Genomic DNA, 13284 nt, shown 5'->3' with positions numbered 1-13284 from the left:
CCACTGGCTGCACCCGACTTTTCTAGTACGAGGTGTGCCCATGGGTGCTGTCCTTTCACGGAAAGTGGTCACCACGGACGCATGTCTGACAGGTTGGGGAGGTATTTATGAAGGTCGCCCGGTGAGGGGTCTCTGGAGCAGAGACCTCCAGCGGGCGCACATAAATTACCTGGAGCTTTTAGCGGTGTTTCTCACCCTAAGACGCTTTCTGCCTTTCCTCAAGGGACATCACGTCCTCGTGAGGACAGACAATACGACCACAATATCGTATATTAACCGCCAAGGGGGTTTGCGTTCTCTCCAGTTACACACACTGGCGCGCAAACTTATCCTATGGAGCGGTAGACGTCTCCTCTCTCTGAGAGCGACGCACGTACCGGGAGTGATGTACCTCGGGGCAGATCTACTGTCCAGAGGTGCACCACTTTACGCAGACTGGACTCTACATCCAAGGATTGTGAGCCAGCTGTGGGTTCGTTACGGCAGAGCCACGGTGGATCTGTTCGCATCGAAAGACAACGCTCAGTGTCAGCTGTTCTTTTCGATGCGTAATCTAAATGCACCGTTAGGCGTGGATGCACTCGTGCACGATTGGCCCCCGGGCCTGCTGTACGCGTTTCCACCCCTGGCTCTGATACCTCCAACTCTGGCCAGAGTGAGAGAGCAACGCCACACACCTTAGCAGCTCCCACTACGCAGGTACATACTGTCCCAAGCGGGGGGGGGGGGGGCGATCTTTCACCCACACCCAGAGCGCTTGGCTCTATGGGCTTGGCCCGTGAGCGGTACCATAATCGGGGGTGCTTTGTCATAATGACCAAGCCCCCTGTGTCCTGGGCTATCCCTTACAAGGGCAAGCCTATTACTAAGCAACGGCTCTCCCACTGTTTTGTGGAAGCAATTGCTGTGGGGCCCATACAAGTCAGAGCTCGCAGGCACCCTCGGGTTCGCGAGTTTTCTCTTGACTCAGGGTCTGGCGGCATCCTGGGCTTTGTTCAGGATGTCTCCCATTCAAGACATTGGTGTAAGCGGCGAGCTGGTCCTCGCCGCTCACTTGTGTCCGCCTTTTAACAGTCTTGACGTTCTACTCCCAGTTTGACTCAAGCAGTGCTGGGCACCTGGTTGAGTCGGAGTTCTACCTGTTAAAGTTCTGATCGGTTGACGATTTTTGAGATAAGCTCGTCTGGCAATACGGGAGCTACAATATCCCATAGTGAGACATCGAACGGAGTGTTATGAATGAGAACTATAGGTTACTTACGTAACCCCAGTTCTAAGAGTGACATGAAGTGAGATGTCTCACCAGACGGCCCTCCTTGCTATGGTGAAGCGAGAAGAGGTGCTTATTTTGAATGATGCATGCGTTGTGGCGCAAGCTACTTATAGGGGGTGATTTCCCCTGACGCTGACGTCAAGATCTGTAAGGATTTGCAGTACTCCATTCCTTCTGCTTCCCTTTTTATTTGTTGTCTGTCTGTCTGTCTGTGTCTCCCGGGCTGGGCGTGGCTGACCTACTTCTGGTTCCTGCCAATTCATCTCTGCAGCTGCTTCTCATTCATCCTGATCATCTACTCATCCACACCTGCTTATTAACCCGGTCTCCTCATCCAGTCTTCACCAGTTCGTCGTCAAGATTACACTGAACCCATCATCACCTCCTCCGCTAGCCACGTCCAGCCACTTCCTCGTCGGATTCATCCGCTCTCCACGCTACCAGCTCCAGCCTGCTCGCTCCCCTCGGCTCTGAAACCCCTGCTCGCCACACTCCAGTCTGGTAGGACTAACTCTAACTCCTACTCCAACCTACTCGCTCTCGGGAGCGTACAGACTCAGGCTCAAGCCACCTCTCATCTGCCTGGCGATATCCCCAGCTCACTCCGGAGCCTCGGCTGAGTATCTCCATTCCCTAGTTTTTGTATCCCCTTTCCTGGACTATATTACACAGTTAGTATCCCGTCACGATTAGAAAATAAACCTTTTGCTACAAACTCCTGTTTTTCTGTCCGTGTTTGTATTGTGGGTTCAGTCCTGAAAAGCGATCACGGAGCTTAACAAGATCACCAGCCAATCAGGATTGGCGTAATGAGATTGATGCTTCTGTTTGCTCCGCGATGAGGCGCATCCCATAGTGAGACATCTCACTTCATGTTATTCCAGGACTGGGGTTACGTAAGTAACCTATAGTTCTCACCACACAACACAGATTAAGAGTACAAAGCCGGACATAGCAAGCAGAAAGCACAAGTTAAAGCCGCTTTCTAAAAAACAATTACTACACCAAGTGAAATGTATTCCAATGTACAATGTGGGAAATCCCAAAGCCAATTTTTCACTTGCAGAAAACACAAATCACACAAAAAGGAAAGCTGTTACTAATACAAAGTCTAAAAATGGCAACAAAAGGAGTTTAGAAAGTGTATCCAGGGCTAAAACAGAACAGGGTAAATCTCAGTTATTGGAGATGGCTTCAAAGCTGATTTTATCACAAGCTTCTTTATAAACTCTCAGGAAATCTTAATTGAAAAGATCTTTTGAAGATTATTATAGACAGCAATGCTTAACATGTTATTCTAGGTTCAGTTTGGGTGTACTGTACGTGCAATAAAACAAATATTCCATAATATTTATATACAGACAGAGCATATATCATAATGTATGTTTACTAGAATCATGTATCACAATAACCTGCTTTAGTATCTTTCTGTGCTTCTGCTTTCATTACAGCTGCAGTCTGTAACTGTCACGATATGTCTTTATGGTGTTTTGTCTTGTCTATATCTGTTTTTGGTTTTCTGTCTGCGTTGTGTTTTGTCTTGTTTAGATCTGTCTGTGGTTCCCTGTCGTTAGTTTCCCTGGTGTGTCTGATTACCCGATTGTTTTTTCTGTCTGTCTTTGTCGGTTCGTCTTGTGTCATGACTAGTTCGTCGGTGAGTGTTCTGTTTTGTCTTTGTTTATCACCTAGCCTTGAAATAAAGGAATTTTCACTTTATTCTGCATTTGGGTCCTGCCTGCTTCACACACCGTAACATTACGAACCGACCAGCTCCCCGTATCCTGTCGGCATACCGGCCGACTCCAGCACCTCGTCTCCTGTTGGCTCTCCAGCCGACGCCAGCGCCCCGTGTCCTGTCGGCGTACCGACCGACACAAGTCCCCTCTCAGGTCCCCTCTCGAGTCCTTTCTCGAGTTCCCTCTCGAGTCCCTTCTCGAGTTCCCTCTCGAGTCTGCTCTCGAGTCCCCTCTCGAGTTCCCTCTCCAGTCCCCTCTCGAGTTCCCTCTCCAGTCCCCTCTCGAGTTCCCTCTCAAGCCCTCTCTCTCTCTCAAGTCCCTACTCAAGTACCGTTGGAGGTTCCGCTGGGGGTCCTGCCAACCCTTTGTCCTGTCCCGTTGGAGGTCCCGCCGTCTACTCTTCTGCCGGGGGTCCTGCCAGCTCCTTGTCCTGTCTCGTTGGAGGCCCCGCCGACTACTCTCCTGTCGGGGGTCCTGCCAACCCTATGTCCTGTCCCGTTGGAGGTCCCGTCGTCTACTCTCCTGCCGGGGGTCCTGCCAGTCCTGTGTCCTGTGCCGTTGGAGGCCCCGCCGACAACTCTCCTGCCGAGGGTCCTGCCAATCCTATGTCCTGTGCCGTTGGAGGCCCCGCCAACTACTCTCCTGCCGGGGGTCCTGCCAACCCTGTGTCCTGTCTCGTTGGAGGCCCCGCCGACTACTCTCCTGCCGGGGGTCCTGCCAACCCTGTGTCCTGTCTCGTTGGAGGCCCCGCCGACTACTCTCCTGCCGGGGGTCCTGCCAACCCTTTGTCCTGTCCCGTTGGAGGTCCCGCCGTCTACTCTCCTGCCGGGGGTCCTGCCAGTACTGTGTCCGGTGCCGTTGGAGGCCCCGCCGACAACTCTCCTGCCGGGGGTCCTGCCAATCCTATGTCCTGTGCCGTTGGAGGCCCCGCCGACTACTCTCCTGCCGGGGGTCCTGCCAACCCTGTGTCCTGTCTCGTTGGAGGCCCCGCCGACTACTCTCCTGCCGGGGGTCCTGCCAACCCTTTGTCCTGTCTCGTTGGAGGTCCCGCCGTCAACTCTCCTGCCGGGGGTCCTGCCGGTCCTGTGTCCTGTGCCGTTGGAGGCCCCGCCGACTGCTCTCCTGCCGGGGGTCCTGCCAACCCCATGTACTGTTTCGTTGGAGGCCTCGACATTACATGTCTCGCCGGGGGTCCTGCCAACTCCTTGTCCTCTTCCGTGGGGAATCTTGCCGACACTTGTCCCACCGGCTCTGGTTACTGTCCGGTCAACACCGGCTCCTGCCCGGTCCCCTGAGAGCTGTGGTTTCGCCCCTCCTCGAACTCTGCCTTGCCCCCGGGCCGTCCGCCCGAGAACCTCTTTTTGAACTCTGCCTTGCCCCCGGGCCGTCCGCCCGAATTCCCCTTTTTGAACTCTGCTTTGCCCCCGGGCCGTCCGCCCGAGATCCCTTCCTGGTCCTCTGCTTTGCCCCCGGGCTGTCCGCCCGAGATCCCTTCCTGGTCCTCTGCTGTGCCCCTGGGTTGTCAGCCCAGACCCACCCACCCTGGTGGCCCTAGTGGTGTCTTGTCTATATCTGTTTTTGGTTTTCTGTCTGCGTTGTGTTTTGTCTTGTTTAGATCTGTCTGTGGTTCCCTGTCGTTAGTTTCCCTGGTGTCTGATTACCCGATTGTGTTCACCTGTGGCCCCTGTGTTTTCTCCTCCCTCCTCACCTGTGTCTTGTTTGTGTGATTAGTCTTGTGTGTATTTAAGTTCTGGTTTTTCTGTCTGTCTTTGTCGGTTTGTCTTGTGTCATGACTAGTTCGTCGGTGAGTGTTCTGTTTTGTCTTTGTTTATCACATAGCCTTGAAATAAAGGAATTTTCACTTTATTTTGCATTTGGGTCCTGCCTGCTTCACACAGCGTAACAGTAACCCTTCCCCTTTAAACATAAATAACTTTCCTGGATGAATGGAAGGGCATGTAAGAACATTCTCTCACTGATTTACTTCAGTTTTATAGACTCACAAGGGAACTGAAGACAGTGACCTTCAGTGATCTACCTATTAGAGAAAACTCTCATTAAATTCTTCCTTAACAAACCCAGAGTCTGTTTGCCTTTATGCCACCCATGTACACCCCGTAGAAAAACACATACTGAGCATAATATATTATATTCAAGCACAAAGCCAAGCAGTCATATTTTTAGCCGCTCATAGATCATTCCCTTTGCTGTCTCTAGAAATGTCCTGGCTCTGCGCAGACTGACCGACATCTTCAATCAGGACCTCTTCCTAGCCTTTGTACTCTTTCCAACTCTTTCCGTAAGTGTTATGATCAGACTTGGCTGGGATGTCAAATGTGCCATCATCGTCTCACAGTTTGAATATGTGATGATGGCTTGGATCAGCTAAACTGGTGAAATGTCAGGGACGTTCAGCTGGAAGCTTTGTAGAAGGAACGAAGCATGTAATGTTCAACACCAATGGCACGTGTTCCCAACAGATCTCAGGAATAACCCTAGTGGTGGAGCAGACTTCAGGGTACATGAAAAGCTCTTTAACATCAAGGGCTTCCAAACACTCAATTCTCTTTGTGGACTTTTGCGCTGAAGTGTGTATGTAACTTGAGTCCATCATTGCTGATACTGTTAAAGTGGAACAGGAACCTTCACAGGTTGTGTTGCTAGTATAAAGTCAGTTTCGGTGAAGCATCCATGCTAAGCTGCAAGTTCACTGCTTTGTGCTGAAGTGCCAGCTTATGTTCCCTTGAAGTTATTCTTTTCTTTTCAATCGACCTTGATCCTTTTCGTCTTTTGGAGTGATCAAGCTTCATTGGCTGTTGTGTCAGCAGTTTTTCCAGAACACTTTAGTTGCTTGAGGAGGCATTCAACTATGTAATGATTGTGTACAAATAAACACTGAACACTGACCTTTACCATAACTATTTTCAGATCATAGTGATAGGCATTTATATTTAAAAAAAAACGTCAAACCATTATTCTTTTTAAAGGTCTCCCATTAGAATGTTTTTCATCAATATATTATACGTCTCAGATATATACAAATATATATATGGCTCAAAATACCAAACAGATCATGCATTGTAGCATCCCATAATCCCCTCTGTTTCAAAAGTGCCGATTCTCTGTCTTTTAAAAATGAAAATAAGGAGCCACTCCCCACGCCCCTCTGAGAGATATTTGGTTAAAAAGAACACAATGGTGGTCTAGGAAGAGAGATAAGGGGGGGTACCTTGGTTGGTGATTCGCTAATGGTTACACAAGCCAAAAGATCGTTATGACATCATAAAGTGGCCGGAATCTGATCAGCTCATTTTCAGACAGGTTGTTATATAAATGGATCAGGAGAAAAAGTGAGCGAATCTTTTTCTTGACATTTTCAGAATCTCTTTACACAGAGGGGACACATGTTGATGTATAAAAGACAGGAACAAGTGGATTTTGCATAATAGGTGACATCGGGCCATTTGTGAGGGCATCTTAAGCCATCGTATGACCGCCGGTGGAGTTTCTCAGGCTCCGGCAGCAACTTCGTGAGCGGTGGCAAAATCTTTGGCATGCCAACAAATTGCCGAAGGACCTTGCGAAGGTTCATTTTCGTGTTGAATTTGTGTGTCCATTTTGCCCTTCCTAAGGCACTCGTGAGGGCATCTTGTCAAAACGTGTCATCTTCGTCTGATCATCGGTGCCATCGGGTATTTTTCGCCTCACAAAGACAATACGAAGGAAACAAGAAGCTGCCCGATTGTCTTAGGAAGGCAACACGACTGTGTGAAGCCCTCGCAATGCCGTCGTGTAGCCATCGTATTATAGTACGATGACATCGAGATTGTATTTATTTCACAACAAAATCATCTAAACATTATGTAAATAACCCAATTTGTGTTCTGTGAAACTGAAAAAGATATTACGTTGTTTTTGTTACTTTCGTTGCAGTTGTATGTCTTAAATGTAATTTAGGTTAACTTCCTGTTTTATTTAGGTGCTTTTATTTTGAAGGCGAGTTTACGCTGTTGACAGGAAATTGTTGTTGCTATGGAAACAACATGACGGAGATAAGCAATATCTTCTAATCTACATATAAAGACGGAGAAAGTAAAGAATAAAGTGTATGTTTAAATGTTAGCACCCCCCGAAGAGGCACAAGCTTTTACGTTGAGTCTGGATGCATTCTAAATCATCAGTAAAGACTACGACCATATAGTGTGTGTGGTTCGGGTGCCATCGTGTGGCCTTCTGTAGGCATCGTACTTGCTTCGGCTGTTGCTTGGCTGTTGACCAAGTTCGGGGCCATCTTTGTGCGAAATTCACAATTCTATATATTCGTGTGTATATCTGGTGTCAATTTCGGGACAGTGTGACGCAGGCTTTAGGGAAAGCCTCCATCCCATTCACATATTTAGACTCACATCTAGAAGCTGCTAAGTACAACCATACTCTGATCTGGTGACCACTGAGCAGCAGCACAGGGCCATGATAGGGCTTCTCAGTGGTGGTAATGAAGGAGGGACAAGAGTTCTACAGTACATTGCCAGTTAATTTGGAACACCAAGCTAGAACTGATGCAGTTTTAACCATAAAACTGTTTCAACAAAAGCTCACTTTCACAGCCTTAATGAAGTTAACATGTATTGAAATCTGTTGGGTTGGACTGAAAACGTTTTTTATCTGCTTTATAAACTGCCAACTGAGTTTGTCTTCAAAAGGGCATACACAAGGTAATATAAGAGGTGCTCAAATTGATCATATTTCCTGTTTTTAAAAAGGGTTTCTTATTTGAAAGGAACAGTTAAAGGGAAACTATTCTGGGAGATGAATTCATGTGAAATAAATGCTATTGTCCGAATGACACTCTTTATTGTGTGAAAGAGCGTGTACATAAAATAAATTAATTATGTCAAGTATTAGTAATTGTAAATATTTTGTTGTGGGTACAGATTCATGATTTGAAACGCTAACATATTACAGTTTTCCCTGTAATACCTGCCAGGCTGCAGAATTCCTTGTCTTCTCCTGAAAATGCAATCACTAAGTAACAACTGTGCTGTCATTCAAAATCCTTTGTAATATTCTCTGCGGCATTGACCAAACAAGCCTCAGCTGCCTTGGGTGAGGTCTAGCCGAGGGTCTTTGTAAAGAAAAATGTCCATCTGCACACCAAGGTTGCCATCTATCAACTTGTCTGCATCAACACACTGCCCTTGTTAGGATCACTGTAATGATCGCGGAAAATGTAGGGTCCAAATGCAGACTACAAAAATGGAAAAAGGTCTTGAAACAAAAGCGAGCTTTATTTAAAAGCTGATTAACAAAACATGGCATAACTTGAAACGGTAACAGAAAACAACTACACAAAAACTGAACGTGAGAAACATGGAGGAAGACCGCAGACACAAACAAGAAGCGTGACGTGAAGGGAGGACAAACAAACAATGAACCGACGGGGAACACAGGAAGAGACAAGACTAAATACAGGAAGGGGTAATCACAAGACGAAAAACAGCCGGGCAGGGGAGGCAGAAACACAAGGGCAACAGGTGAACACAATTAGACAATCAGACACACCAGGGAAACTACCGACAGGGAGGAAAACACAGGGAGATGGACCAGACAAGAAACAAGGAGGAAAACATGAAACAGGGAGAAAAGAACAGCAAAACAAAGCCCATTACCAGACACACAAAACTAAAACCGTGACATAACACCAAGATCGTGACAGCCCTATGTTGTAAAAATATGAGGTTATTCCAAATACTGCAGCCTTGGTACACAAAGTGCATACATATTGAGTCCTCGATTACACAGCTCCGGTTGCTCTCACTTTTCATCGTGGTGGTCTCCTTCTGCCTTGTAAGATCCTGCATAGCTAAAACACAGCCTAGTATTGGTCAGCATGACGGCAGGAGCAGGAGTTCAAAGCCCTGCTCAAAGTGAACCTGGTGCATGCTAGCAGACCGTAACAACTGGCAGCAAAGCCAAAAAAGAAAAAGAGCAAAAGTCGGTGACAGCTAAAATGACAAAGATGAAAATGTACTCGAAGCTGCTCTCTATACAAGTTTGGCTCCCCGGATTGCTCTGTGCAGCCTTCAAAGAGCATTCTGTTAGAGAAAACTTGTCCTGAGATTCATTGGACAGCCAAAACCAGGCAAAGTTTGCATGTGGGTGAGAGAGTGAGAAGGACAGGAATAGACTGCTTCTAATCTATAATGTGAATCTTACACCGTGTACCCACCAAGAGTTTCCTAATCACAGTTAAATGAATAGTCCAAATGATAGTGGACAACTTGTTTCCATTACAAGCAACAAGAACAACTATTCTCATTTAGTTGTTCTAATTTGTATTTGGTTAACATTGCTTGCTCACAACAGAACGACATGTGTGTGCAATATTCTATCGTGAACTACACCTATTCCATTAACAATGAACCAACAAGTAGTGGGAGCAGATTAACAATGAATGTGAGAAAACCGAATGTTATAATTGAAAATCCTTACCTCTTCGGCATAGGCATCACACAGTTTGTGTCCCGAGAGTAGTTTCGTTTTCAAGCTCTTGTTCTGAAAAGGAGAATAGAAAGAAATGAGTGATGCCATTGGTTAGTCTCCTCTGTGTTCGTCACTTCATGTGCCCTTAACTTTTTTGCTGCTTTATAAAAAGTACTATTTACTCAGTAGGCTTCAATTTCTCCAACAAGGCACTTGACTGTTGAAGAGCCCTGACAGCAAGTGCTTGGTTCCCTCTCAGTTTGAAGAGCAGTCAGGAGTGCCCTGTCTCAAAGAGCACTCAGGCCCGAGGATAGGTCAGTGTAGCTCAGGGCCAGACCGCTACTGAACTTTATACGTGATCAGTAAAGCATTACAATTATTTGACTGGCAGCCTGTGAAGACACGCCATAGCACGGGTCAAAGGGTGTTGTTGTTTGGTGCCAGTTAACATCCTTGTTGCAGTTTTCAAACAATCTGGAGGACTGACTGCTACAATGTGTTACAGAAATGTTCATGAAGTACATTAAACCAAAAGATGTCTGCTGTTGAAACCAAAACGGTGCTACTAACAATGCCAGATACCAGATTCCTTAAAAATCTCAATTCAAAGCAAAACAATGTCTTGATAAAGAAAAGTCACTTTAAAATATGTATTTCTGAATAATTTATCTTGGGTCAAATAAGCATGGTAAAACAATTATTGTTAGTACAGTCCGTGTGTCTTAATGCTATTGTCACAGTCAAAGGCTTGGGGTAAAAAGGACTAATACCAAGATCTTTCTCACTTACAGTAATTTATTTTCAGTACAATGCACTGCTATGTATTTAAAAGGAGCCAAGAGGAATCATGTACAGTAAAGACACTAGAGAATGGGTGATAACAGCTTTTGAGACGAGGGAATTTCCCCTTTTAATTGACAATGATCTGTTAGTAAGAATGTTCTTAAGCTGACTGAATGCTTAACCCAAAGTACCCATCCAGACCTCAAGATGACCCCAAAATCAACCATGAGGAAAGTAACACTGAGTCTGAAAGAACTACAATTGTACAGTCTCCAGCATGTGCAGTTAAGGGAAAGTCATTAGGGGTAGACAGTCTCCGCTGTGATTTTAAATTAGATGACCGTCGCAGAGATTTTATTACAGTGGGAACAGCGGGGCGGTGGTGGCGAAGTCGATAGGGACTTGGCTTGGCAATTGGAAGGTCACCAGTTCAAGTCCCGGCAAGACCAAGTGCTACCGAGGTGTCCCTGAGCAAGGCACCGTTGCCTACACTGCTCCCCGGGCGCTCTTCAAAATGGCTGCCCACTGCTCCTAACACTAGGATGGGTCAAATGCAGAGAAACAATTTCCCCACGGGGATTAATAAAGTATATCAAAAAAAACTGCTTGAGAGAAAACAGTATAATGCAGTGGACAGAACATACTGCACTACACAGCATATGTATTTAACAATCCATCTATGAAATACGAAGGCAAACACAGGTTTGTACTGCAGCAAGCCTGAAGCTTGAGTCCATTTTATCCTCCTTAGAATATGTAATTTCAAAGTTAATATTAATATTGTTTCTGCTAAACATAATGGATGATCCAAGACTCAGTCGTTGTATCTAAGCTATCACATGCTTTGTGATAATAAGAAGTTTAAAGACAATGGTCTGTTCATGTTTGTGTGTGAGAATGTGAGTGAGAATAAGTGTTTACTGAAACATTTGGGGAAATATATAAAAAAGGCATCACAGATCCAACATCATTGTTGTATATTGATAGGAAATAATTGCCACTCTTGCAAAATTAAAATTGTACCACTTGTTTTATCAAAAGAAAAAATACAATTAGATGCAACTTAATCATAGCAACCGGTGGATATTTACACTTTTTCATTGACTCGGCATAACATTTACAATTCTAAATGAGTTTATCAATGATCCAATTAACTGTAGTTGAGGGTCAATTATTCAAACTCGTCCATTCAAACTCAAGTGAGAGCAATGAATATTCATCCACTATACTCAATTCAATGAAACTGAACACAGTGACGAACAGAAACAAAGCACGACAGAATAAGTTGGCCCTCGCTCTTCTCATATAGTACATGCATGCATTATGTTATGCTACATACAATAAACAAGTTAATGCCACAGCAACTAGTGAACAGATTAAAGTGTATGGGCTTAGACTGGGATATAACAGACTTTGAAACAGCATGATGGATGCCAGGAGGGTGGTCCTGAGCATCGCCAAGACTGTGTCGTGTTGCAGGGCTTTACCATGGCGGTAATCTCCCAACTGCACGACGAATGGACCAGAAAACCTCTTCACAATGTTTGCTATGTGGGAGGCAGCCCTTTGAGGATCTACATGGTACATGAAGAGGGTTTTTGCGTTCCTCGCTAACGCACAGTTTGAAACAGTCAACATCGAGGGTAAAACCATTTGTTCCAAGAACACACAATGCACTTCGTTTAAATGACAAATCTCATGAAAACCAAATGAAATCAAGTATTTTTCATTCATTTAATCGTTTATTTGAACCGGGACAGTGCACATTGATGAACACTTTAAAACAAAAATAATGCTTACAAGTGTAAATGAGGCGGATTTTAGGTTTGAGCTAATTTCCATCCGCAGTCCCGTCACATACAATATACAAGAACATGACATTTATATACATAGCAAAAATAAATACATGATATGCAGGAAGAGCATGAGCAGCATACAAGTATTTACCACATGGCAGTACAATGTAGCAGCGATGATATATAAAGTGCAAGATAAGATACAAGTGCTACATAAAGTGCAAGAGGAGATACCTCTGTATAAAAGTGCATTTAGCGGTGATCGCACCTCTGTTTGTTGCTCAACCATTCTTTAAGTTGTCCGTTAAAACTATTGAGAGTGGGACAATCCCGTATCTCATTAGGGAGGCTATTCCACAATAAGCTGCCTTTAATGGAGAGGACATTTTGTCCAAAAGTTGTCCGTCTATATATCTACCATTATAGTTGTAAAGGTATGTTTTTATTACTCAAATTAGGAAAATGTGGTAATGATTACACAATGAGCACAAGAAAATATTTACATTAGGAGAAAAGGATCTACTGTTCCAAAGATATTTAAAAAACTAAATCTCAACAAGCTGTTTCAATATTTCATTAGTTAAAACTGAAGGAAAAGCAGATCTAACCAGGAAGCTTTGGAAACACACATCTCAGACACTGTAGGGAAGTCTGTCGGTCCACCCTTCAGAATCAGTGCCAGTCAGTGCTTTTTTGGCTTCGGTGCAAGTGAATCAAGTTTGCATTTCTAGGAGATTTTTTGAAATCACAACATTTCCAAAAGCAATTATTGCTCATTGATGCTGCATTGATCTTATTTAGGTGGAGATAACACATTTATCTATTATGCTGCCGTGCTCTGATGATGGATCTGCTGCTCAATATAATTAGGTGACGAGATGGCTGTGAACCACAGGGATATTTTGGATACAGGACGAGTAGGGGTATGTGCATCCACCAGCTGGCCCTTGATATCTACTTATAAATGATGTGGCCACATCCACAATTCTCCCTCTGTGTCATGGAACATGCTGACTGCTATGACAATTGCTCACAACACAGCTGCATATGTATAGTTTGAATTAGCCATTTGTTTGCATGTTTTTACCACGCTTGCAGCTTCGATCCATACTGAAATATCTCAAAAACTATATGATGAAATATTGTAAAGATTGTAAGACTCTCGAACTGACTTTGATAATGTCCTGACTTTTCATCCAACCCCACCACAAGG

At 44.9% G+C, this 13284-nt stretch overlaps 1 protein-coding gene across 1 annotated transcript in view; it reads right to left on the bottom strand.

Annotated features, from left to right (window-relative positions):
* The window catches only part of luzp2 (leucine zipper protein 2), a 244598-nt gene that overhangs the window by 42185 nt on the left and 189129 nt on the right, over positions 1-13284 (bottom strand). The window contains exon 6 of the mRNA XM_034076049.2: positions 9502-9564. Coding sequence (XP_033931940.1) covers positions 9502-9564 — 63 coding nt within the window. The remainder of the gene's footprint in view (positions 1-9501; positions 9565-13284) is intronic.

Source organism: Pseudochaenichthys georgianus, chromosome 3 (genome assembly GCF_902827115.2).
Source record: "Pseudochaenichthys georgianus chromosome 3, fPseGeo1.2, whole genome shotgun sequence".
NCBI classification, from domain to species: Eukaryota; Metazoa; Chordata; class Actinopteri; order Perciformes; family Channichthyidae; genus Pseudochaenichthys; species Pseudochaenichthys georgianus.
This window is presented reverse-complemented; position numbering and strand designations above follow the sequence as displayed.